The 27,977-nt window shown below is 41.3% G+C and overlaps 1 protein-coding gene across 4 annotated transcripts in view; it reads right to left on the bottom strand.

Annotated features, from left to right (window-relative positions):
• Positions 1-703: 703 nt before the first annotated feature.
• The window catches only part of VPS54 (VPS54 subunit of GARP complex), a 52,879-nt gene continuing 25,605 nt past the window's right edge, over positions 704-27,977 (bottom strand). For 3 of the 4 annotated variants that reach the window (XM_075496821.1, XM_075496819.1, XM_075496822.1), the window contains 15 exons: positions 26,914-27,021; positions 23,655-23,710; positions 21,716-21,812; positions 20,895-21,235; positions 18,874-19,003; positions 18,245-18,426; positions 17,341-17,453; positions 15,956-16,019; positions 13,419-13,524; positions 9,940-10,027; positions 8,216-8,337; positions 8,024-8,104; positions 4,228-4,335; positions 3,199-3,293; positions 704-1,165 (listed from right to left, as the gene is read on the bottom strand). In XM_075496821.1, the coding sequence (XP_075352936.1) occupies positions 1,060-1,165; positions 3,199-3,293; positions 4,228-4,335; positions 8,024-8,104; positions 8,216-8,337; positions 9,940-10,027; positions 13,419-13,524; positions 15,956-16,019; positions 17,341-17,453; positions 18,245-18,426; positions 18,874-19,003; positions 20,895-21,235; positions 21,716-21,812; positions 23,655-23,710; positions 26,914-27,021 (1,797 nt within the window). In that variant the 3' untranslated portion in view covers positions 704-1,059. The remainder of the gene's footprint in view (positions 1,166-3,198; positions 3,294-4,227; positions 4,336-8,023; positions 8,105-8,215; positions 8,338-9,939; positions 10,028-13,418; positions 13,525-15,955; positions 16,020-17,340; positions 17,454-18,244; positions 18,427-18,873; positions 19,004-20,894; positions 21,236-21,715; positions 21,813-23,654; positions 23,711-26,913; positions 27,022-27,977) is intronic. The other variant, XM_075496820.1, reaches the window with a different exon arrangement.

Here is a 27,977-nt window from a genome sequence, read left to right on the forward strand (position 1 = left end):
AGGGTTAGGCACTCAGACTATGGTTAGGTAAAGAGGTGTGAGGTGAAATACACAGGCACTTTTACTCAGTTAACTGGCAGTGTCCAGTCTTAAAAGGTAGTATTAAAAACTCTTCAATAAATTAATTTCAGCTGCACCTTCCTTAATGGTGCAACCTTTCATAAGCAGCTAAAAACTTTAAAGTTCTTCCTGCCCTGTTTTCTGCATCCTCCTCTGTCGTTATGCACACAGCTTTGTGGCTTTAAAACGGCAGAGCAATTGGTGAAGTCCTGAAACACTCCCTGTCCTTACCCTACTGTCAGTGGCACTGCCTTGTCCCTGGTTGGGTAGCTGCAGGAAACCATCCCCCCCACCAGCTTTTTTGCTACCTTCAAATTCCACCAGAAGCCTGCTGTTACGCTGTCACTGCTAACAATTATCATTTCACAACTCTATCCTGTAGGTAATGGCTTCAGTGAACTGACAATTTGTTAGAAAATCCTATCCTCAGATGGCAGTAGAGCCCAGATGTGAGAAAGCCCCTGAAACAAGACTGTTCCCTAACAACTCTGAATCCTATATGCAAAAGACATTTATTTATATAAAGTTCTGTAAAAAAATAAATTTTAGAACAGCATAGTTTCATAGAGAAAAACATTTTCTACAGCGTTCCAACTGCAAGATTTTTATATTGTACCATCATTAAATAAGGTGGGACACCATGTGAATTTCATTGCACTAGAAGAAATGCAAAGCATCTTTTTAATATAAAGATATACAGAGCATTCTAGACAACTACAGCTGTGTTACAGCTATGTGTTCTTTTGGATTTGGTCCAAAGAAACCTGAGTCTGTTTCCAGAGAGAATGAAAAAACATTGCACAGACAGCTGATCACTTGTTTCTTGCTGAAGGACACTGAAAAGATCACTCCCTGCAGCTCACTCTGAGTCTAGCTTCCCCGACTATCAATAGTGTCCTTTCTTGGACTCTGGTCTTAAGTATTCACCTCACAGTCATCACGCTGCTTAGAAGAAAGTCAGTCTGTTGTCAGAGCCAAGTGGCTGCTCCCAGTGGATTATCACCTCTTCTGCTCCCAAATTTCAGCCATGTTTAGGTCTAAGTTGTTAAGGCCTTTCAGAGCTTGAAGGTTTCCAGTGTAAAAAGCTACATCAGAAGTCACCAGTCTGCAGTGAAACATACAAGGAGATTAGCACCTGAACGGATCACATCCACCTGGAGTATTCAGAAAAACAACCGGGGTTTGTTTATGAATTGGGCACACAATTACAACAATCCATGTTCAGATAGTATGCCTGGATGAGATGTTTTAAGTATCAGTTCAAAACTCAATGCTATGGAGGTGGCTTATTTTACAGGAGTGATCATACATAACGTGATTACTGCTAGGTGTAAAACTAGTTACAAGGAAGGGAGATAAAACAAGTTCAGAAAACTCAGCAGGAACTGGGCATCCAAAACTTCTATTCTCTTGCTGTAAACCCAGGCTTATCTAGGCTTAAACCCAATTCCATTGCAACTTAGAATATGAATTATTACAACATTAACTTCTGGAAGGTTAATATAAAACCAATGAAACAGCAAAACAGTTATATTGTTTATAACAATTTACACAGAGTTAAGATCCCTCATGCATTGTTGAAACATATCAGGGGATGACAGAAACATGACCATGGTGTTTCCAGTTAGAAAGCAGCAAGATGGAGGCATAAAAGTTGTATTTTCATAGTAAAAATATTAACCAGGATTCACAGACCTGGATTTTTACTAGTGTTACAGAAACAGGCAGTTTAAAATAGGATGAGGATCAGAAAAGCATGTTCAAAACTAGGTCAATGAAGACTGGTGAACAGCAGCAAGTGAAATCCAGTGTTTGATGTTTCCCTTCTCAAAAGGCCCCAACGACACACTCCCAGAGAGCTGTGTTCTAAAGTACGTAACTGCTGCTATCAAAGAAACAGATTTGGGGCATTACTGTTTCCAGCTGCAGAGGAGAGACCCTTCTGACAGGAAGGACGACTGTGCTGGGAAACACACCACCAGTATGTCACCAGGAACACCTGCCCCAACCCTTGTATCAAAGGGATCCATTTACACCATCCAACCACAAGCATCAAACAAAAACGGGAGGAGCAGCATAAGGACAGCACGGCACACTGTTTAGGGCTATGCTAGAAACCCCAGTGTGAAACACTCCTGAACACACCCTGGGTGCTCTCATTTCAGCTGGGGCTGTTGCGGCCTCACTCCTATTCAGTAAGCTTGTTGGCTCACAAATACCTTAGTAAGTACGAAAGGCAACTGGATGTTACCTTGCAAATATACCCCAAGTACAGAAAACCATTTCAGATAAACTCTTTCACAGAGTACAAGGATGAATAAGCTTAAGCAGGACATGTAAGAATAAACTGGAGAGGAACAAAACTTCATTCCAGCAACATTTGAAACATTTATGAACTTCCTTCTCTAGCTTCTTCAACCTAAGACAATGCTTTCTTGCATGCAGGTAGGCTGACTGAATTTCACCCCTACCACACTGCAAATAAATACCCCCAGGTCATTAAGAACAATTACAAAACCCACTGTTTCAGGGGAAAATCCAACTTAAAATAGGATTCAGCCCGTAAGAGGCTGTATGCTTTCCTGGGAGGTGTGGGATGCCAGGCACAGCTAGCCACACCCTCTCAGGAGAGGTACCACTGACCTGTTTTGGTGATGGAGGGTTGGGCTGGGGCAGGAAAGGGGAAAAGCTCTGCGAGCATAATCTCCATTTCAAATCTAGTTCTGCTGTAAAAACAATTTCTGTATAGAAGCTGCCCATTGCACAGATGAAATACCATGTTTTCCTATTTTTACTTTGCTAGCGCCGTGAGTCATCATCTGCGTTTCAAAACTGCTTCACGAATCACACAATTCTTGTGAACTGAACTGTGGCTACTGTTGTCACACAAAAGGAGAAAAAGCAACCCACAACCAAGGAAACCTACAGCAGGTTTCCAGTAGGACAATGCCCAACTCCCAATCTATCACCAAGCTGATTGCATTCCTAGTTACTATGGAAAGGCTCAAGTCATGTCCTTTACTAAGACATACTAAAACACAGAGCATGGCTGCATTCTGCAATCACAACTTTCTTGCAGAAGACAAAGCCTGCATATTTAAATTAAGCAGTAAAAAAACCAAAAGGGCCCAAACGTACCCATTCAGAGGTCCTCCATCATTGACTACGTTTAGGTGGGCCAGCTGCCTCTTCAGGTGAAGTTTGTAGCTTGCATTAATTCTTAAAAACAACATCTAGAAGAAACCACAGAAGCAGAGTAAGGAACCATCCCCATGCTTGCATCACTACCTACAGCGAGGAAACACTTTGCAAACACCTTAAATCACTAACCTTCGGTTTTGTTTTTACAATCATGTGGTTTTCCCTTCTGGCAGTCGTTCCGCCTCCTAATCTTTCTGGCCACATACAATGTATAACATACAGGACAGTATACATCCTCACTTATTTGTTATGTGTTGCACTTAGAGGACACATTCTTTGGAGCATAAATTTTTCTTCCCTGTTGTATGAAGCATCTACCAACTTGTATTAAGGCTAGAAGATAACAAATCTTTTTCCTGTACTATAACCACTTAAAGTCTTTTCTCCAAGAGAAAGCGTGAAAAACAGTTTGAAGGGACCATTTAATTTAGTGCAAAAGAGAAACTACAACTTAGTGCATTCAGTGACTGTACCAGTCCTTCCTGTCCTTAGATTTACAACTCTGCAGTAGCAGTAACTGCAGCAAAATACTGAAAAAGCACATCTGGTACAACCTGGCTGCATAATACGTTTAGAGACCTTCGGAAGCCACTAACTTTGAGCAGTGTTACAGAAGAATTCCCTAAAAGGGCTGTTCTCGAGCCCCAAAGCGTTACAATTTGTGCAGAATTTCAGCACTAATTCCTGAATTGAAGATCCACCTCTCTAGACATTAAAATGCAGCTCAAAATGCTGGAATCAGTCAGTTCTTTTTGTGTGTCTCATCGTTCTCCCTGCACATCCAAACACTTACTTCAGTTCAGACCGAGCTGTCTGCATGACTGCTGCCAACCCCTTTAATGTGCGAGTTTCACAAAGACTCAAAAAAGAATCCCCCCCTTTAGATAAAGCAGAAGTCTCTCTTGTTACCGAGTTCATGTGCATTTGCAAGGGAGGTGTTACATGAATCTCAAAAATAACATTCACCTGAGTTTGCTCCTCAGGAAGGAGATCATATATAGCTTCATGCATCTTTGCCATTTGCTTGCAGATATTCCTGAAGCATGCTGAAGGAACAGGAGCTTTCACTTCATACTGCAAATAAAACCAAAACCAAGTTACTCCTTTCTGCCACCTTAAAACAGTTTATAGAGCAAAATTTCCAACAGCCATCTGAAGCCCTGCACTGCTAATGATGTCATGAATCAAGGCTCGTTTAGCATATCACACATTAAAACGGTCACTGGGCATGATCTGATTCAGCCAAGGACTAACATCATATAATCTTTCTTTATAAGCAAACAGTAACATTCACCAGCAGTATGAAATCTGAGGGTTTCCCAGCTTCATCGATTCATCTTTGTTAGTTTGAATTGCTTCTCTTTGCTCGTTGCTTTTTGTTGGTTACCGTTACCCTATGAATTACAGATGCAGAGAAAATAATCACTGTGCCAGCTACACAGATGCACGCTATGTGGCCTGCTAGCTGGCCCTCTCCTTCAGATTTGTATGAGTCAATGACAGACAAGCAATTCTACCTCTGATGAATACACCCCTCAAGTACTTCCTGAGAGAAAACTACTTCTCTAAGATCACATACATCCAAATTTCTGAAGAAACAAGGAAAGGAAAGAATAAAGAAATGGAAGCTCCTGAAACTCACTATTGGCCACAGAAAAAAACAAAACCAAAAAGCCCCCAAAAACATTGAAGAAATACCTTGGAAAACAAAGTAGGAAATGTCCCTTCTCCCAGTAACTGAGATCAAGAAACAAGACACTGGAAACCACCAGAAGGCAAGAGATTTGCTACAAAGGGAACAAAATTCTTATGTCCCCACCCTGGATAGGGAAGATCTGAATGTGATTTCAGAAGCACTTTGAAAAACTGTCCCAGGAACAGTGAGGCCAGCTCTTCAGTTCCTGGTGGACAGGCTGCGCTAGCACAGGCCTGGGTTAAACACTGGTAGGTTGCCTTTGGTAGGGTGATACGTCCCCACAGAGCCTTACACAATTCAGTGGAAGAGCTGAATCATTATAACTAAATTATTTATAAACACATGGGAGGAGACGCTCCCTTATGCTAGCCTGAATTGTGAAAGAGAACAAAGCTTGCCTGAGTGTGAGAGAAAAAAAAGAAATGGGGAGTTTTGAGAAAGTCTTTACAGAAAAGCCAAACCAATGACCTAATTTTGACAGGAGAAGCAGCAGAAAAATAGTGCTTACTGCTCCAGGAGCCCTGCTCCCTGCATGGGAGAACTGCACAGTATACAGGATTGTGCCTCAAGACATGACAGTTAGGCAACAAATGATTTACAATTTACTAGTATGCTGTAAAGCCAAAGGGAACCGGCAAGCTGCAGCAACGGCTCTTGCACGACTACAGACAAATTAAACTTTTCATCATGACGCGGGAAAAACAACAGCACCAGAAAGAAATATGAGCTCCAGCCCTGCAAGGTGCCGGCCATTTTTATCTCCAGCTAAGGTCAACAACGTGTAATACCATGAGGGATCAGACAAAAGTTTACTGCTCTTCTGTCCAAACAGTCACAAGACAGCAAGCTCCAAGAGAAGCTAAGAACTCGCACTGGATTTTTTTCCACAAACATTTATCCCTTTTTAAAAACCTACGCCTTTTTCACTTGTTAATTACAGCTGTTAAATACCCCTGTTCCTGTTTTATCTCCCTGCCAAAGTTAATAGACAGATGCTGCGAACTGTCCGTGCTGTTGTGAAATGCCCTGCTGAGTGTGTGGCCTCATCACGGTGGCACTGTGTGAAGACAGCTCCTGTTCCACAGAGCTCCCAGAGGAAAGCAGAGCCTGGAAATGCAGAAGTAACTTGTCCATGTTACGCAAGTGCCAGGTCAATGTCCCTTCTACTGGACCAAACCGTTCGTCTCCTACAAAGCAGGTTTCTAGCCTGTGCAGTATTTGCTTTTAAAGCATGCTGGACCCACACTACTATGAAACTTGCTTGCTTACTCATTCAGATTTACACATTTTAAAGCATGTGACCACTTTATCCACAAGGCACTGAAATATTTAGACTCTCACAAAAACATATAAAACAAAGAACACACTGACATGGTTGCACTGACATGCCCATTTACAAATTTCCTGTTTTTATGTTCTTCACAGCCTTCAGTGCCAAGATTTCATTATTTCAGGAACAAGATGAGCCAAATTATGGGGTGTGTTAGGAACGGAGGCAAATCAACACATGGTCTCCTTTTCTCTTGTACTCTGTGGGTTGCATTCATGTGAGCCAGGCACTCTCACTCAAGCCTTTTAGAGCTCTAAAGGACGGGAAAATTCTCAGTTTATATTTCATGCCAGCTCACAAGAGGAGAATAGGCTCTAAAGATGTAAGGACAGTAAGGGATGGATACTTACTAACTACCATCAAGAACATAAAGTGTATTACTGGTTTGTTGCGGGCTAACTTGTTTAGGATCAGTAATCTAAATTCTTGCATTTGTCTTCTATTTTCAAGAGATAAGAGGTAAAGTGACCAAAAAGCCATGCTACTTCACAGAACAGGTACTTTTGTGAGGGGGACACAGGAACCCAAAAAAGCAGCAGATCACTATTTGGATCTTTAGAACAGGGCATAAACATGTTTTAAGAAGTATAAATGCAACAGGGGGCGGGGAATCCTAATTGAAATGCTTTGCCCCCCCCCCCCCCCCCCCCCCCAGCTTAGGTAACACTATTTGATAGCCCAAAGAAACAGATGAAAAGAAAAAGCACAACATAAAATAAACAATAAAATAATAGAAACAGCAAGGAAGACAGAAATGCTGCCTGTTACAGCTGCCTCACTGCAGCCCCCATCAGCCTGTCCCCAACCCGTGCTCCACCAGGGAGATTCTGTGCTTCCCATGAGCTCCTACAAGGAAGAGGTTGGCCCAGGCCAATCAATCAAATCAGTCAGTAAAGAATTAATTTTTTTCTCTCATGAAACAGCTTTTTTTGTGTGTGTGTGTGTTTTTTTTTTTTTTTTTTTTTTTTAAGAGCAGAAGATCCAAAGCAAAACACTAAGCTTTAAAAGCTCATGTACTTCATCTCTCAGATCTGTGGGCCCAGCAGGTCCTACCTTGGGGCAGGCTCTCTCAGTGTATTCCACATCAAGATGAGTGAGAGTGAGTGGATCCAGCCCAGGACCAACCTGTTCCACTGATGAGCGTTCAAAAATCAAAAAAACACTCAGAGCACTTCATGGGACAGCTATTAGCATTGCTACACAGCAGAAACTGTTAAGTGCAGACCTCTAGCCCCCAGGCCTGCAGCCCAATAGAAGAGCTGGTCATTCCCCTCCAAAAACTTCTCCTCCTCAGCAGGTTTTGCTGTTTCCTCAGCTGCAGGAAATTACATGCTCCCCACTTCCAAAAAGGCACCATTGGTAAGAGCAGGAAACAGGAACTGGCTCAGCCTGACTGCAGACAAGAGCTGTCAGTGGATAGAACTGCTGAGGGTAGGAGAGCACTTCATTTTCTAAACACTACAGCATCTGCGCCAGCCAAAGCATTTCTGTTACTGCTGAAGGAGTAAACGAACAATTTTTTTGGGGGGGGGGGTGAAGGCGAATGACACCTGGGTGGCAAATGTTAAGACAAAACACATTCACAAGCACAGAGCTTTGTGTTTATACAGTTTAAAGAAGTTCAAACAACTCCTGATTAGGAAAGTTTAAGACTCCATTTGAAACATCTAGACTGTATACAATGAGACCTCCCATCGCAATTTAGAGAGTGTATAATTATTTCCATAAATCATTACCTTGGATAATAGTTTGTCAAATAAGCTATCCATTATGGCAACGAGCTTTGCTGAAATTTCAGCTATGTGATCATGATAATCCTGTAATGGAAGAAAGCAGGTTTTATTTACTATCTAATGGCATTCATATTCTTCAGAGCACAGTTGAAAAGCAGAACTTTGTGTTTAATTAGGAAATGCCAAAAGAATTACCTTCGTAATGTGGTCAAAATGCCTGAGCATGCTAAACTGCTTCGGCTGCAGTCGAGCTTCAAAATGAGCCCTGATAATAGGAATGTAGTGTACGATTAGCTGTAGGCAACGTGAAGAAAGGGCTGTAAATCCAGAAGCGAGAAAGGGAAAGAAAAATAATTATTACATAGAAGAGTCGTTTTGTATAGACTTTATCTCCTTTAACATATATAACAGATCTGACACAATTTAACATGCCTTTAAAAAAAAAAAAAAAGGTATGCATTTGTTTCCACTGGGAAACCCCTCCCAGTGAAGATGCTAGACTAGCACCTGGCTATTCACACCCAGCTTTTGTAAGATATGGGTAAGGGACTAATTTTACAAGAGGCTTTAAGTGTCTACTTGACATTTTGAGCCCTGAGCACACACAGACATCAGAGAGATCTCAAAAGACCTGACTCATCAGCTACCTAACCTCGGCAGGCACATTCTCAAGGCATCAATATTTCTTCTGCGGGAGGTGTATGTAAACACTCTGCCCTGCCAAATCTGCCCAGAGCCAGCTCCTGCCTGTGGCACCAGGAGGATTCCCAAAACTGAGCTTCTCCTGTGCCCACCAGGGCCTGAGCCGGCAGCAGGACACACAGTGGTGCCAGAGTGGTCACCACATTGGCCAAGACTTCTAGAGCAAAGACCGGACCCAGCTTTTCTCTGCTCACTTGCATCTGCTCCAACACTACAGCCTATGGCCCCTTAGGGGGAAGCCTCTCAACCCATCCTCCTCAAGCTATTCCCTTTTAAAAAACAAAATGCAGGTAATCAGGACACCCTGAAACATGGGAACTGCAGTCAAACACCTGCTTCAACCCACCAACCAAAGGCTCTTAATTTCAGGAGATAGTTTAAATCAGGGGGTCTCAAGTAGCATGTCAGACTTTTCTGGAGCATGGGACTGGGCTCCTCGTTCTCCCCAGGTTTTCAGCGCAGCTAAAGCAGTCCAGGCGGGTAACTTGGCGCTGGCAATTCAGCTAAATAGCTGCACACTGAAAATGAGAAACTCTAAAGCCCAAATCATAGTTTGGATTCAGCACACAGACAGAGAGCCCTAAGTTACCTGACTGCACTGGGACACTCAGCCATGTAGACACTTAACTATTCGATTCAGAGCCACCCACAGAAATAATTTCGTGCATTACTGACATGTGGTTATAACCCGCAGGAGCTGTATGTGGACAGGGCGTTACAGAATACGGCACCACGGGGCAGACGGGACAGCACAGCTCAGTGAAATGCATGGGGAGACAGGGGTTTGGCTGCGTTCCTCTACCTACATACCTCCAATCTCAAGATCTGAACACTAAGCAGCTCCCAAGCATGCCAAAGTCACCGCTGAAAAAGTAACTACACCTTCCCCCAGTCAAAACAATTTCATGGAAAACTTGCTTGTCTGTGTATTTGTTCTTACATTTCCTTCGTGTAACACAGTGAAGCTTTACATTTAAAGTGATCCAGTAGACAGCAAAGGAATTTGATGGATTTTAGTGCACCCCTTAATCAGACAATTCACTAGCTTTTATACACGTTTTACCCCCTAACCAGCAAGGTCTTATCACCCTCTGTGTTCCATGCATGGCAGCACAACACAAACATAGCTTATCATAAATGTTTAGGGGTTTTTTGTGTTTGTTATTTTAAACAGGCAGGAGAACAAGCTTTGACATTTTAAATACAGAAATCCATACCTAGGTTTTTTGTAGTGATTGTTTTCAAACCAACAACTTGTAACGCACCAGCTCCAAGCACTAGTTGGCAACTTCTAGAGTTGAAATACTGTGAGAAAGAATAAGGTAGTGAAAATTTATGCTGACTCTAACAATTACACATAACCACAGTTTAGAAATACCATCAATAGAATTCTGCAAGATTAAACAGGTTATTACAAAATAAATGAAGGCCAGTACCAGAGTTTCACATACTCCTTGCTACAGAGGAGTCCACGATTGTTAACTAGTAAGACAAAAGGAACTTTTTCACCACTGTCAGTAGTCACTGGCCCACAGTATTTTTTTGACTGAGCTTATGCTAAAGCACTCAAGGCAGTGTTTCACCAGAGGGAAGCAGAAATACTGTTATTAAAACCGCAGTTAGCTGCTCAGTGATTTCAATTCAGGGACTAATTTCTGCTTCTCTATGAGACCTTTGGGTGAGGCTTCTCTCAGTGTGAAAGTAAAGTAGCAAGTCAGACTTGCTGCAGACTAGCTATGTTCAGCTTTACTTTGAAAGCCGTGCACAAGAATGGCTTTATAATAGAAATCTATTAAAACGTACTTCTCGAACCAGGGCCTTGGGTGAAGTGAAGGGTAAGGACCTCACTAGTTTTGCTAAGTAGAGTAGACAAGTGTAGTATCAGAATGGAAAACATCAAAAGACAAGTTTCTGCTCTGGCTCTAGACCACCCACTGATGTTAAAGAAAACCTGAAAGCACAAACTTACTGCTGCTGAGGTGGGTTAACCTGTGTAACACTATAAAATACCAAGATTAAGAAATGATGCAGAGAAGATGTTAAGCCATTTCAAAAACCAGTTCTGTAAGAATTCCAGGCATAGTGGACGACTCATGACTTGATCTTCCCAACTTAGTTCCAGGAGAAAACAAGTTATTAAATGCACGCTCCAGCAAGGTCTCTGGACAGTAAGACAGTTCCTGTTAGCATATTCTGTCTTATTTTGGAATTCTGCTCCACCACTCAGCTTGAGATACCAGATATTCTAGACTGGCTTGGGTGATGCAATAGAGACAGAGGAGCCATTGCTGCTGTCCCCAATTCCTGCTCTGAATGGAGAGCAGAAGTCCCAGGGCTCATGTTTCAACAGAACTGTCCTGTTGACACTGGGGTGGAAATTGGGAGGCAAAACCTACAGAGAGCCAACCCTTTCTCTTGCACCTGGAGAAAGATTCATGAGGAATTGTGACAAGGTTGCCCTGCAGCTTGTGTCTGCAACACAGAGGATTTCCCTCATACAGAACTCCTTTTTTGGGGGGGGCCACAATCATGCTTCACAGGTCTTGCTTCATGATAACGCAAGAACAAACCAAAAATTTCAACCCTCCTTGAGTAAAAACAGGAAACAATTTTCTGGCTATTGCCTGGAATCAGTCACAAAACTCAGGACCAGAGAGGATATGCTGTGAACACCACACACTTGCTCTCAGCTGCCAGAGTGGTGTATCCAGGGCCAGAAAAGCAACCCAGACCTAACGCCACAACTGAACCTGAGCTACGTGTGACCCCCAACCTGGGAGAGGCATAATCTACTCTGCTCTCAGACAGAAGTCGGGATCTGAAACTGTGTGACAATCACTTCATCTCCTCATCCTCCTCCTGAAAAGCAAGACCTTTTCTTATGCCTCCTGGTGGACTTCAGAAGTAGATCCACTGAGCCAAAGACAGATATATCCTACACAGCCTAAGCTGCCCTGAGGTATTTAGCTCAGGTTAGCGCCAACTCATTGACTGCGTGGCAGACCATTAAAAACATGCTCTATAAAGGATGACAGACACTCGTACTCTCCCCCTGCCTTTCATAGATATTGCTGTTACTGGATGGCCTGTTGCAGACAAAGCAGCAAGGAAGTAGCATGCCTGAAACATCAAAAGAGCAATACCCCCTCCTTGTGACTGCTTGGAGGAAAGCGTTTCTGCGTTCCAGCACCGTGGCTGCAAGCCTTCTCTTGTCTGCACCACCTAATCAAACTCAGTTTGTGTTTGATTGTGTTTTTGTTCATACACAGGTGTTATTTCACTCTGGTTGCAGCCAAAGTCCAAAACAGCCTGGAATTTCATTACCTGGGAACACTTTGCAGCTTCCATCACAATAAAGACTAGCTCTTGCTACCTTCAAAATTTGCTAGCTCTGACAGCTGTCAAACAAAAAGCGTAGTCACCTGCAAAGACACCTTGAGTGGCTCTTATTTTGTTCAAAGTGTAATAAATGAGTTTTTGTTTTTGCTAGCTGTTCTTGTCATCTCTCCAATTAATGGCACCTTGCTGCCAGATAGGAAATAGAATAATTAAACTGCACATGATGTTTGAATACCAAAGCATAAAACACAAGTGACATAGAACAAGATATGGTAGGGAGAGAAGTAACACAGAGATGCAAATCTGGCCAAGTTTGAGGCATCTGCTGCTATTCTGCCTGCCTGCGAAAAGGTGCTGCAAGACTTGAGTGAAGCAGCAGCTGGAGAACGAGAGGTGAAGAGGGGCATCCCCAGTCCCAGACTGACTGATTTGCCTTGGATAGTGCTTTCAAAGGGATGAATCTGAATGATGACTGCAGGGAGGAGTGTTCCTGCATCTGATTATTTAGATAAGAACTACCAACAGGAAGATTATTTAAAGGTCCATCTCCTAGGGTGTGTTTTCCCCTCCCTCACCTTTTGTAAAATACAGTTTTGGAGAGTAGAATCTGTTCATCTTTTATCGATTATGCTTATGTTCAGAACTCTAATACCTGACATAACTTTTGTGGGCAAAGACAAAAGTGAAAACCTTAAAATACATTAACTGCCAGGCTTTGGAGCGTGTATATATATATATATATATATATAAAAAAGTATATATGACAGTTTTAAGGTGCATTCATGTGCTCCTTTTATTACTGTTTACTTATATTACCTTGCAGTATCTGTGCTTTAACAGCTTTCCTCTTCTCTAGTGAGAAATAAATGACAAAAAGGTCCTGGCCTTTCATCATCTTTACATTCTACAACAGAAGCTTCATCCCAAACTATTTTTCATGCTTCTACTGACTATACCTCTACTGACTTGTAAAACCCAAGGGACTCTTTTCCTTCCTGAATATAGATATATCTCTGTGGCACCTGGAATCAAATTGCTTTTTCTTCAGCAGCATTAATCCTACACCCAGCCTGAAGGACAGGCAGCTGTGACAAACACTACTAGATGGGATTTCCAATATTCCAGGTGAACAAGAGGAAAGATGGCCTTCCCAAAGTTAATTCACACAACAAATTGCATCTTTAATGCCCTTAGCTTAGAAGGCTACCTTACGGCAAAGTAACAAATGCAATCATTTCTAGACAATTTATATCATTTATATTAAGTCATAAAAGCACATGAAGCATTACAGAAAGTAAGACACGTTCTCTGCCCTGAATACCCCTGATGAGCACAGACAGTACATTTGGAGTCATACCTTCAGCAAATCAGACAGGCGGGTAAGCATGTCAGTGGTGATGGAAGGAATGTTATCCACACACTGGCAGTACTCAAGGATTATTCTTATTAACAGCAATACTGTCCTACAAGAGAGAAAACAGCCAAATTTGTCATCTCAGTGCACAGAAGACATTGAAAAGTCAAACACAGGCCAGTCATGTTGATAGAAAGCTACCTAGTGCTAGAGATTATAGCATTAAATAAACCCACTAACTGATCTGAAGTAAAACACAGAAGAAGATATACATAAAGATGGTTATAAATAATACCCATTTCCACAGGGTGGCGTGTGGAAAAGTACTTAACATATATGAGAGAAAATCTCTAGGGTTCATTGGTATAACTTGTTAATCTCCAAAAGGGACAGGGCAATGGTTTTGAACTAAAAGAGGGTAGATTTACACTAGATACAAGGAAGACTTTTTTACAATGAGGGTGGTGAAACACTGGCAAAGGTTGCCCAGAGAGGCTGCAGATGCCCCATCCCTGGAAACATTCAAGGTCAGGTTGGACGGGGCTCTGAGCAACCTCATCTAGTCGAAGATGTCCCTGCTCATTGCAGGGGGGTTGGACTAGATGACCTCTAAAGGTCCCTTCCAACCCAAACTATTCTATGATTCTAAAAAAGCTACTGTGGAACTAGGAGTCTCCACGTAGATGTTGGCAGCAGACAAAAAAATCCAAAGCTCCTTTCTTATACTACTGTATAATTCTGGCCGACTCTGAGCAAGTATAAAAATCCACAGAATGTAGACAACAGCCACCATTGAAAAGAATGTAAAGAATGCTAAGGAGTCACTAACGGAGAAGGCAGCTGTGACAAAACAGCACCAAATATTCAAAGATGCTCAACACCTGTAATTTCCCCTGAATTCAGCAGGCACTGGAGAATTTGGGAGGTACTGGATGGAATTAAGAAGGCTCCACAAAGAGCAGGTATGCTCCTTTGAATTCAAATACACAGAAGGCAGGAAACCTAAGGCAAGACCAAGTGTTCAGAGTAGATACTCTAACATTTCAAAAAGTTAAATCTCTTTCTTCCTTTAGGCAGTAGAGTGCAGAAAGATGATGAACAATCAACTGAAAATAAATACCTGGAAAATTTTGGGGGAATATCTAGGCTTTTTTTCATGAATGCATTTTATTTGATTAAATACAATGAAACTCTATGTAGAAGTGTGTAGAACTGAATCAAAGATTTGCACCAACATGAAGCTGACAATTGCTTCACAGAGCTAAATATAACAAGTTTCAAATGAGCAGAGATGGATTATCAAACACACAATCTATTAAGTAAATTTTATCCTTTAAAGCCTGTTCAAGTACTCCTGCTCAACCTGAAATGCTCTTTTGCAGTGATATCAGTGGGCTGGCACAGAAGTTCTGAGACATCAGCTTCTGTTTCTAATTGAACAATGACGCATCATCATGAAGCAACTCATAAAATGACAGCTGGTCAAAGACATTATGTAAATCAGAACTTTTAAGTTTGGGGTAAATTGACATTAGGACTCTGGGGAGTGAGATCTTCCAGGTTTTACTCCCTCCCCAAAAACACTCATGCATATTTAATGCTTAAGCCTCACAGTCTTTGGAAACACAGCATGCTTTTAAATGAAAGTATATGAGTATCACATATTTTAAAATGTCTTTGATATAACCAGCTTTAAGAAACTACTTTCCAATCCAAAGCAATCAGGATACCAAGAAATAGCGTATGCAGCTTCTGAGATAGCCCATATCTTACTTCTTATTCTGAATAATCAGTAGTGGGACTCATGTATTTTGGGGTGGTTTAGCCTGGAGAAGAGAAAGCTCCAGGGAGACCTTATTGTGGCCTTTTAGTACTTAAAGGGGGCTTATAAGAGAGATGGGGACAGACTTTTTAGTAGCGCCTGTTGCGATAGGGCAAGGGATAATGGTTTTTAACTAAAAGAGGGTAGATTTAGACTAGATATAAGGAAGACATTTTTTACAATGAGGGTGGTTGAAACACTGGCAAAGGTTGCCCAGGGAAGTGGTAGATGCCCTATCCCTGGAAACATTCAAGGTCAGGTTGGACGGGGCTCTGAGCAACCTCATCTAGTTGAAAATGTCCCTGCTCATTGCAGGGGGGTTGGACTAGATGACTTCTAAAGGTCCCTTCCAACGCCAACTATTTTACGATTCCATGATTTTGCCAGAGATAATATTTCTTGTCATTTGCAAGAAATAACAACAGTGTGCTATGAAGACAAACCTGTATTTTCATCACTAATGTGTTTTCATGAAATAATTGGTAAAAATGAAACCATAAATTTCAGCCTAGTCATTCAGAGAAGAAACAGCATTTTAATGTACAGAAGAACGTGCAATCTTTTATAACTGTTTGGGAAATACAGAGAAACTAGTCTGTGGAAGGAGAGGGCTTTTTTTATTTAAATAAGATTGCTAAAGCTGTTAGTATTCACCACAGTTCTACTCAAAAGTTCTTGCCAACTAACCCACTGCTAAGAGAAAAAGAGTGCATCTTACCCAACTGTTGCATATTTTTGTCCTTCAACAATAAGAAATTCAGTTGGCTTTCTTTCTTCAGTAGCTAGACATTTTAGCAAGAAAAGAAAAGGGATGAGTTGAACTAAAAGCAAGTACAAAAAGTGCTAGTTTCTAAAATTTAGTGTTCACTTGCTAAGGCTTGAAAAAACACAATCTTTGAAGCACTGCTCTCTTTTACAATAGTTATTATATAGTTGGTCACCCATCATAATTATTACGACCCATAAAGTTACTTTATTATCTGCTGGGATTTTAGAGCAAAAATCCCCCTATGTCCCACAGTCATTATGGACTTAGAAACTTCAAATACAACAGGTTACAAATAGAAGAAAAGCAGAAGTCGTCACTAGGTTTTCTACTATACATTCTCAAATGATTTGCTGTGTATAGTAATATTTTAGCTTCATACCACTTCTTCTTCAGGCTTCATAGTAGAAGCTCTTACTGATGCAGTTTTTCAAGCTAAATTTGATGCCATCAGTTTCCTATCTTGTTGAAGGAAGCTGCAAGAGCTTATTTTAAGAGCAACAGTCGATGAGCATATTTTGGTGTCATGTTCCATAATTGAAGAGATTATTGCCTAATACATTCTCTATATTTGCCATATTCCTTTTGGGGGATCGGGGTTTCTCCACCATGACATTACTGTATTTTATTACTCCTCATCTATTGCCATTTTCCTTCCCCTCTATGTATGTATTCTTCCTCTTCTAGCTGTTCACACACATTCATCACTGCAATATTGGATGAGTATCCCCACAAGGTAAGAACACATTATGCGTTCCCATTTTGCATACAGGGAAGTGGGGCACGAGGAGAAAAAAGTGACTTGTCTGAGGTCAAATGAGGTTTCTGTGGCAAGGTAAATAATTGAACGTACATGAGTTTTCACTTCCATGAGCAGCCACATAGTATGCTGCCTTTCATTTGAACTGGCAGATGAAGTAGTGGGAAGGAGCAAGCTTTGTTTAACACAAGGGGGGCTGAGCACACACACACGCTCCTCGGTCCCTTGCAACACTTCAGTGGTACGTTCTGGGGAAAGACTGAATTTGTGCAAAGACTGTAAGCCTCTACACTGGGAATACTTGTATAAAAAAGTAGCTCCCTCCCTGTGCTAACACTTAAATGGGTTTCCAAAAAATAAATAAATAATCTTTTAAGGTCAGCACAAGAAGTTTCAATGCTGGTAACAGAAAAAAAGGAAAGAAAAAAAAAAAAAAGTATCAACTTGTTTCTGATCCCCCCCGGAAGGCAGCGAGCAAACACAGATCAAGAGTGACATTGCGATATGTCCATCAACATTCAATAGCAGCATTTGCTGATAATAAATTCAGTTAACAGTAGGACTGCAAGATACACACCTGCTGGTTTTTTTTCAGGGAGAGAAATTCTGCCATCTGACACTGAATCGACAAGATCCTGAAACTCGGCAGGAACTTCAGCTTGCTTCCAGCGCTCATTGTCCAAAAGTAGGCTAGTCATAAACATGAAAGAGAGGAGGCTGAGAAAATTAAATGCCTTGTCTTGACCCTTCTCCTGCCTGTAATGCCGTGGAATCAAAACTACAGTAATTTAAAAAAAGCCAGTGCCCCAAAATATTATGTTATTCATCTTCATTAGAAAGAGGTGCCCAACAATTGGCAGCAGCAAAACAGAAAACCACCATGTTGGCCTAGAGATCTCACAATTTATTCATTCAATCTATCATAGAGCACAAAAGACTACACTAGGCAATAGAGATCCTTATGAGATCACTGCCACTGAAGTAATGTGTAAATACTGGAATTTTAAGACCTTTTGATGGATGAGAGCAAAAAGACTTGATATATGTTACTGGGAAGGCTGTTCCCCAGGTGTGGGGTGTTTTTTTTAATTGTTGTTTTTGTTGGAGGTTTTCTGGGTTGTTTTTGTTTGTTTTGGATTTTTTTTTTTTTTAAACAGTTGGAAGTGAATTATCTTGAAGTTACTTAACCCCTGAGACAGAGCAATCCTGCCCTTCAATGTCAGTCTTGAGTACTTCCTGTAGCTGTTACTGTCCTTCTTCAGGTAACTGTAGAACAACCCAGTTTGAAGAAATTAAGTTATGAAAACAGTAAAAGTCTAAACCAATTGAAAACAATTGGGTTTTAATACAGTTTTTTCACCCCCTGCTCTCAAGTACAGCTGGCTTACCAGTGTTCTAGGCAACAAAAGATTGTGTTTGCCTGGCATATGATTGATAAAATTAGTCATGGAAGAACACAAAGATCTTCTACCCAGATATACCTTAGTTTCGTCTTCCTCTCCTCATGGAATCTATTCACAAATCTATTGGCTTGACTTTGAAGTGCTCCTCGCAAGGACATACTTTTCCTGCCGCAGATCTGCTCAGTATCTAAGATAAAGCCTTCCATCAAGCGAGAAAGAGCAACAAACTCGCTGGAATTCAGCTTCTCTAGGAAGCCATCCTATATGCAAAGAAAACCATTGTAAGGAGACATAACACCACAAAATTCAGAGATGTAAAGAAATAACTAGTCAGCATGTCTGAGGTCTACTAGTATTTTAATAGGCACACTATTTAACCCTACATGGGACAGAGAAGGCAGACTACAGTGCAGTACAGTACCTTGTCATAGATATGCATTCTCTGCATAGAGCTTCAAAGACAGCAAGTCAGAAAATTAACAAGGGGGGAAAAAAAAGTAGCAGAAACCCACATTGACTTACAATGACATGATATGTTAATGCTCATGTGCTCTGGGCATTAACATCAAGCGCCTGTGGCAGCAGAACAGTTACTTAATTTCAGTTGAGAATGCCATTTCAGAACTCTCACTCATTAAACCAGTAACTTGGGAGTAAATTCTCATTAAGGATGAGACACCAACAGCAGTCTGACCCAAGCTCCTTACCTTTGCTCTTGCCATGAGGAACTTGACTGAACGATCATGGCAGATATCAGAGGCATTATAAAGTAACTCTTGAATATTGTTTGCCAGCCTGACCAGTTCCAGGTCAGTCAGCTTCATGTCATCACTGATCCTACAAATGACAGAACCAGTTGGTTGAGCATCAATTTATAAAAAAACCCCAGTATTTCTGCTCACAGGTTGAAGGAGGAAAGAGCCTTGGCAGCAACTGTCAAATGCAGACAGTCAGTTAATCACCAAAGTCACTTTGTACAGAGGGGATCTTCTAAGCTGCTGTCAATGTCATGTCAGTCCCTGTAACAAGGAAATGCACAACTGCACATCCTGATATTTTGTTTTAAATCCACATTCTAATTGCTATTAATGGTCTAAGAGAAAACACAATATAGCCATTACTAATACAATAAATATTAACATTTACTGGGCTAAAATTTATCCCGCTCCTGTAACACTTGATCATCACAAGCGTATGACACATAAAACACAGCATTTTTCTTCCAATGCAAACGTAAGGCCTAAAATAGATACTCTGCGCTCCCCATCACCTTAATCTATAGGCTGTCATTCTATTAGCTCTTTAGACTTCAGGCTCCTAAGTTGGTGCTTTTTAAAAAACCTTTTGTGCTTTGTCCACTGTTTTGAGGCTAACCTGTAGCACAGCTCTGCCATTCATATAATCAGTTAAGAAAACAATCTTTTGGTCCAGTGTGGCTGCTCAAGGGACTGACAGTATGAGAAGAGAGAGAAAACCCAGGACACTAGAGAGAAGCAATTGGGCTAACACTGTTGTAACTGTGTAATTTTACTAGCCTGCTCCAAACACAGAGCAGAGGTGCACAGAAAACAGGAAAAGGAATGAAGCAAGTTCATTTTAGAACAAAGTTATGCAACCAGCCTTGGAAACAACTTTATTGCTCGAGAGCTTTAGCTGGGTGGTATATTTTTAGCAAACTTGGCAAAGTGCTCCAGACCAGCTTGGATCCAATCCCCTTCTCCTTCCCTGCTCCTCACTGTAACCTGGGACTCCTCTTCACATTGCGTTTCTCTTCCAGCATATGACGGATGTTTTGACATACAGAGGCCTGAATTTGTTTTATGCCCAGCATGCGTATTTTAAATGTATCTCCTTCAGCCAGCATTGTGATTTGAGGGGGAAAGGTCTCTATCAAAACTGACAGTTGCTTAAACACACAAGTATAGACACTTGAGTACCAACCAGCTAGAGCAAGCAGGCCACTTTTTATCTTCCACCTTTCAGCAGAGTAACAAGTGGTATTTCAATTTTGCTTCATAGAACTCTGTATCTTTTGAAGTGGCTCATGCCTGAGTCCCACACACACTATGCCTGGTTCTTTTAAAAAGGTAGCTCTGACTTCCAGCCATAAGTAAGGTATGCATAAAAGGATGCCAAAAAGGTTACAACTCTGGAGTCTGGAGCACCACAGGGCAGCACTGCCTATGTTACCAAAGCACTGAGATGGATTTATTTAACCATGCAAGCCAAATAGTTGACAACGAATAGCAGATTTTTCTCTAGAATTTATCAAGGTGCATTCCATGAAGCCAGCTTAAAAAAAACCAGAAAAAATAGCCATAGGGAACATGGACAGGGAACAGAGATGCTTCTGCCTGCTAAACACTTAAACAATCTGTCTTTCATGTAGGCTAGACTTGCATTTCTCCTGCTCTCTACCAAAGCAGGCTCCCCAGCAGAACAGATGGAGAAGGGACCCTTTTCTGTAAGAAGTGACATAATCAGTACCCGTACCACTACACACAGAGGTGAAAGCAAGGCAAATAAATTAAAGAAAGGTGAGCTGGGGACAGCACAGTCTGATGGCAGTCTCTAGGAGCGATGGTGGAAAGCCATTCCACTTCACTTACCTAGAAAAGCACATTCCTCCAAAGTAATTTTTGTACTGTATCATCAGAAACAACCACCTTCACCTAACACCTTGTTTCTGACATGTTGTGAAGTTGAGTCAGGCAGCGCATTTACTTACATCATCTCTACTCCCCCTGGAGTAACAGAAGACGTCGTTTGCTCTTTGCTGGATGAGGAATCGGTAGTGCACTCCGGTTCAGAGACTGAATCACTGCTACACGGCTCACTGTTTGGGGAAGTGTTTCTTTGAGAGGTAGTGTCATCAGCTGCTACAGGCGGGAGGTCCCCTTCGCTAAACGCATCGCTTATAAACATGCCTTCATGAGTCAGGTAAGCCACTTCTGTGTCCACTGTACTGTCTTTAGCAGAGTTCTTTTGTAAGGTGTCCTCCAGGTCTCTGGTTTTTTGGTTCTTGTCTAGAACCAAGAAAACCACGCTATGGATAGTATTTAATGTTGCCTAGAATCAAATATAACTTTTATTACAAAAAAACCCAAAACCCTGTGCCACAGGCTTGCGCTAGAAACAGATTTTCTTTTACCCACATCACTAAACTAAATCCTGGCTTTATTTTCTCTTGTGTAATTAGCATTCAGAGGCAGACCCATCCATCTTTGACGGTACCCAATATCAGATGTTCCTAAGAATGGTGAAAGAAACCTCATTTGGAGCAATCTAACACATACAAAAGTTCTGTCCTAATCCCTAGCAGCCTGGAATGGATGTAATCACTCAACAAGAGGTATTATCTCCTTCCCACTGCTCTCTTTGTTAGCACTAATCATTTTTGCCCTGGATGCCAATATTCACATATCCTTCTTTTAACCAGAAGTTTGAACTTTATAATCAAAACCAATACCTTAAGACTTCAAATGGAAAGTAACTTCATTCCATTTCATGTCTGAACTATGTGAAGCTCTTGGTAAATGAATGTCTTACCTTTATTCTCTTGAGGAAGATGGTAAACTTAGAAAAAATATTCTTCAGTAAATCAAACCACTGAGGAAAATTCATCATCCTCATCTGGTCTGCAAGCCTGAAAAACAGAGAAGTATTCAGTAAACAGCAAATGTTTACTGGCACATAAAGAAAAAACATGCTTTAAATGGAATTGTAAATATAAGGAACACTATGTAGACTTTTATCTGGCAAGACAACAGACATTACCTGAACAACAGTCATGATCAACACAATGTATGCAAGTGGAATGGGGAAGGAGGTGTATAAAAATAGATCATATTAAAAAAATGAAAGCCTCACATTTACCATTTAGTTTTTCCAGGGCATAATGTTCTTTACCCCCAGGGTAAGTATGTGATACCAGCAAGGGAGGGGGGTTAATAACATTTTCACAAATCATGTGGAAAAAAAAAAGAGATTACAAAAAAAAAAAAAGCCCCCCTTTTTTTTGCAAGTTTTACAAAAGCCATGTTATTAAGCCCATTTTGTTGCATTGCAATGAGACCACTTCTGCTATCAAAGTGCAAGTCAGCTGCTTGTGGCAAAGGGCAGAAAAGTCATTGATAGAACAAAAGTTAAACCCTGTAATACACAGTTAGGACCCAACTGCAGAATAGTAAACATCAGAGAATGGTGAACAAATACCCAGTGTTTAAAAATGACCCTGTGCCCAGTCCTTTCCCAGTCTTGTTGTGAATCTCATGCAGATTCTGCCACTCACTTTGCTTTATCAGCTGGTCTGATTTTATTATCTTGGGGTAACCTTTTGCTGAGCCAAACAAATCGCAGAGCGATGGAAAAACAGATGCTGGCAGAGGGGCCTCTGGAGCTGGGACCTCTGGAGGTGCCTTGTCCAGCTCCTGTTCAACACAGGTCCAACTAGATCAGGTTGTTCAGGGCCCTGCCCAGTCAAAGCTTGACTATGTCCCAGGACAGAGATCCCACAGCCTCTCTGGGCCCCTGTTCCAGTGTTTGACCATCCTCATAGGGAACACATTTTTCCTAAGATTCAACTAGCATTTCTCATCTTCCATCTTGTGCCCATTGCCCCTCGTCCTTCCCCTGCACACCTCTGGAGGAGCCTGCCTCTGTCTACAGCTCTGCAATAACCCTCCCATGGGATAGCTGTGGGCAATTCTCCCCTGAGTTTTCCCCTCCCCACTCTGGAGAGGGACCCAGCTCCCCTGATGGCTCCTCCTACACTCCATGCTTCAGCCCCCAACCAGCCTGCTGGCCTCCGCTGGATCTCAATGTCTGTCTTCTTCCTTGACCTGCTGGCTATGTTAACATGGCCCAGGCTGCAGCTGCAAGGACACACTGCTGGTCCATGGCCAACCAGTTCTCCACCAGGACCCCCAGGTCCTGCCCTGCAAAGCTGCTCTGAAGCCAGCCAGCTCCTGGCTCTCCTCTTGCAAAGGGTTGCTCCTTCCAAGACACAGAACTTGGCATTTGCCTTTACTGGGCTTTATGAGGTTCCTGCCCACCCATTTCTTGCGTCTGAAGTTGTCTGATCTCCTCTCTGGATAGCTCCTATTCTCATTCATGAGGGACATACTGGAACTACTGACATGTTTTAATACAAAATCCCAGATTATAACAGGGAATGCTTTCAAGTAGTTAGGAGATATATGCCTAAATACAGTATTTTATGCTTCATGTAATGAGATGCACAGAATTTCAGTATTTATTTTAAAGGTAAGTTTAATTTAAGTTAACATTAGAATCTGAATGAGAAGGGGCATATGCAATACTTTCACAGAGGCAGACAGAAGCAGAGCCTTAAGGTGAAACAGAAGGATAAGCCTTAATTATAGGGAAATTTAAGCAAAAATTAGAATGGTAAATTTATCTATGCTAAAACCACCCATCTCCTATCCCCACCCACCACCACAAAAAAAAAATCTGGCTGTATACTTACTTAACAACCACTTCTGTATCTATTTCTTCTATCTGCGATACTGTATTAACCACACACTGTCAAATTTAAAGGGGAAAAAACAAAACAAAAAAGATCTTAGCTTCCTTCTAACTGCTGCTGAGTTTCATAACACATACAATAATCCTCATGTTAAATAAGAAGTAAAACAAAGGAAAGACATATTTGTATCATTTAACAACTTGTTTCTCTAAAAACAAACAAACAAAAAACCCTAAAGAAACCCCCCAAACCACCCCCCGAACATCTATTTGCAAAATAGAGATGATTAAAACGTTCCCAACTGTGTACTAAGCTCTGGAGGGCACACTGGCTCCATCTCAAAGGGACCTGCTTTTCTGAGCATTGATGCTAAGCACCATTTCAAAAATGTCTCTCAGGTCAGGTACTTGAGAACAGAAGCCATATTCTTCCCCTTTCCAAAGTGACTGACTTTGGAAAATGTTGGTTGACTTCCTTTTCAGCTTTAAATACAGACTTGGGATCTAACCTAAACTGGAAGGAACAGCACCAGGGAAGCGTGGAAGCACACACCTACAGTCCTGTGCTTTCAACTGTTAAGGCAGATGCAGTTACAACTGCTCTCCTAGACATGGTATTTGCTGTCTGTCTGTCCTCTTCACCTCCAGGGCACCACCTGCCTCTGTCCCCAGATTTCTCCACATCATTATTGCTACGCTGTGGCCTTTCCTCAAAGAACATTTGCTTTTCAACTGGTACGAACAAAACTGGCCAGTTTCTTCAGGTCTCCAGAACAATCCATTTTCATTCCAAACATAGCTATTGTTTCATGGCAATTTGTTCACTGATCTCTTTTCATGTTACTTGTAAGCCTTAGGTACAAATTAACTCAATTTAGACTGAATTAGGGGTTTTCTCCCAAATGTCAATCAATAACCTGATCAAATGAGTCAGTAGCGTATGAACTCATCTTGCCTTTAAGTGAATATGTACAACACAAATGGTGACTGAGGGCTGCCATCTCAAGCTACATAGATTTTACCTGCATTTTGAATAAGGTGGTCAGTACAGAAGCTTCTTAAAAGCAGACCTTGTTCTTGAACTGTGCAGTGTGTTCAGTGCTTACAAACCTCTGCTCTTTCACCCGCCTGGCAATAAAGAGCTACTAAAGTACTGACCAAAGCAGCCCAGCAATGCATTTGAACAGGAAACACATTTGAGATGTGGGAAGGAGACAGTTTCCTTTATTAAGGAAAAGTATCTCTAAAAGTTGAGACAATAGGCCACAATGCAAATGTGTTGCACAAACCACACAGAAATACTCCGATCCTGTCTATTTTCCCTGTTCAATAGAAACTTGGAAGTTGATTAAACTTTGTCTATTACTGAGCAGAGGTGACACCTGAAAAATCCGACATAAAGACAAATATTCCCAGCAGAATGGGAAAAGGACTTTATGATCAAAAACGAGCAGGAAAACAGGGAGCACTACTTGCCTATTATCCAACTAAACAGAGAATTTAAAGGGAAAAAAGGTCTCTTCCTGTCTGCCGACACAGGCAAGTGAAAAGCCAATGGAGACTGACAGGCAGATGAACACTTTTATCCTGCTGTTATTCATTCATGCTTTTTTTTTTTTTGGGTGTTACACCCTATGTGAAGGCCCAGAGCAGCTGCACACAGCTGTATGCTCTTGTTTTTCCAGGCTTACAGTAATACAGCATGATTAGAAAGTAGCGTTCACTCCCACCCCCTGCTGATCTTTCAGGCAGCAGGGCAATAACCCAGCCCAGCATCCCATCGCTTTCAGGTCAGGGGAGAACAAGCAGCTAGGGGCAGGGGTGCTTAATGTGATTTAAATTGTATTGGGGTCAAGTGAGAAAGAGTTCGCATCATTGCCAAGTCCTTACAAGAAATGGTGGTGCAGTTGCACACATCACTGTCTGCCTTCTAATTCTGCCACAATATTTACTAGCAACATCAACCTGTGTTATCTATACCCACCCTGCACAACTGGATCAACAGAACCGTGGGGCTGCACTGTGAATTGGATTGGGGGAGCCAATCTGGCTTACAACAAAATCCTAATAATAATAATAATAATGATGATGATAATAATCCTCCGCCTCCTCCAAACTTTTAAAAGCTGGGTTCCCAACCAAGTTCACAACACAGCTCTGAACAGCATGCTATACTACGAGGACAGGAGAGACTGTCTTCATCTGCTGGCAAACCTGCCACCTGGCTGTCTCCCAGCCTTTGAGATACAAATCAGAGGTAGCTCATAACACATCAGAACATGACTCCTGAAATAATCATGTATCTTCAGGAGAGAAACACACCCCTTGCACAATATTCTCACATATGCATGCAAACAAACAAGATGAGTAAAATTAAAAGTACCAAACACACACTCAAAGTTCAGTCTAGAGGTTTTGTTTGCAAACAAAAGCCATCATATTACTGTCCAAAATATTCCATGCATTTTTGCCCAAAGAAGTCATCTAAACTTTGTTCATTTGTTGGTTTTAGCTGGTTTTATCGACAAAGGTTTTTGGTTTGAAAAGATAGATACACTACCCTAAATGGCAAATGATGACAGCAATGTGCACAAGGATTCATTTTTTAAATAAAATTTTTACAGGCAAGCACTTCTACGTTCTTCATTACTTCACCTTGCTCTCTTAGAAAAAGGCAAGGATGCTTTCCAACCTTTTATCATGTGCCTATGCTAGGCCTGTGCTAACATTCAGGCAAGCAATGTTTTCCATAGCATTTGTTGGGAATTCGATTGCCTCAACTGGCAAGTTTTTTTATTCTCTTATGTATTTACACCAAGAACTAGGGGATTTTGGTTTTTGGAGGGTTGGGGAGGGGGGTGCTTTTTGGTGTGGTTTTGTTTTGTTGGTTTGGGGTTTTGGTTTTTTTTGTTGTTGTTTTTTTGAAACGGAGTGTTATGACACAACTATACTATTCGGGAAAGCCATGCGTTAAGAGAGAGAAAAAAACTAAGCTAAAATCAGCGGATGCAGAACAATGGTAATTATACAGAGAAAGCTGTGATCTGCTGTACTTGTGCTACCTACTCCTTCCAGAAGGTCTTTTTTGCAAACAGACCTCTGTTCTTCAGGAAGTCCTTAGTGTCTGCAAGCCCAGCTGCTCTAAATGAGAGACCATCAGCCACCAAAAAACTTCAGCAGACCTGTTCTTAACTACTTAAAAAATAATTCGTAGGGGGTTGAGGTAACCTTGTCAAATACATTAGAAGTGTTTGGCTTACCTGTTTAATTATGTTCTTTGCAGTAATAATCATTTCATCTCCATATATTTCATAAAAATTTAGCTTTCTTTGTTTTAAAAGTCCGAATACTAGTGATACAAGTCTCTCCTATCAAGAAGAAAAAAGAAAATAAAAAACCACACTAAAAATACCAAGGTGAGGACAAGAGACAATTTTAAGAAATTGCACAGCAGTAAGAAAGTTCATGTATCAAACACACGGTGAACAAGATTTAGATCAATCCAGCGCCTTGAGACTAACGCCACGATTGAACTATACGAAGTTCCCTGTGGCAATACCAACTAACAGAGTCCCTTCCTCCCAGACCCTTTCACGCCTGTTCCTCAGTTGTGCTGATGCACTTGTGCTTAAAAACATGGATATTTCTAAAGATTGGTGAGTTTCCTTACCCCGAGCAAGAATGACACTAAATACAATTTCACCAGCACAAGTGAGAGGGCTATCACATCTCAGCATGGAGGTGGGAAGGAACTATGAGGCAGAAATGGGAATATTTAAGTGCTATTGCCATTCACTATATTTCATGAAACCCATGGATTAAACAAGACTAACCAGTTAATAGGGTCTAGCAATTACTGAATAATAGTACAGGCAAAATCCAGAAAAATCTTTTCCGGGCTAGAAAGCAATCACAATAGCTTAATCTTCAGATGTTTATGATCTTCAGAGGAATGAGGAATATATATATATATATATATACATACACACTACAAATGAAGCATATATTCAGGACAACCATATGCTTGATATAAGCACCCATAACACATAGGGAGACAGAATGACAACAACATGCAACCATCAGCTTTCATTGCAAAACTGAAATTTTACAGTCAAGTAGATCTGAGAGTCCATGTTCTTTTCCACTTACATGTTGAGGTTCATGAAGTGAATTCAGTATACACTTCATCAGAGAAAAGAGAACTGATTATTTTGAAACTGGATATAGGACTGGATTGCAGTTCCATGAGTTTAGTTAAAATTATTTATCAAGCACAAAAAAAAAAAGGGGTGGGGGGAGGTTTGAATGAGAAGAGACATAGTAT

The sequence above is a fragment of the Mycteria americana genome, chromosome 3 (genome assembly GCF_035582795.1).
Source record: "Mycteria americana isolate JAX WOST 10 ecotype Jacksonville Zoo and Gardens chromosome 3, USCA_MyAme_1.0, whole genome shotgun sequence".
NCBI classification, from domain to species: Eukaryota; Metazoa; Chordata; class Aves; order Ciconiiformes; family Ciconiidae; genus Mycteria; species Mycteria americana.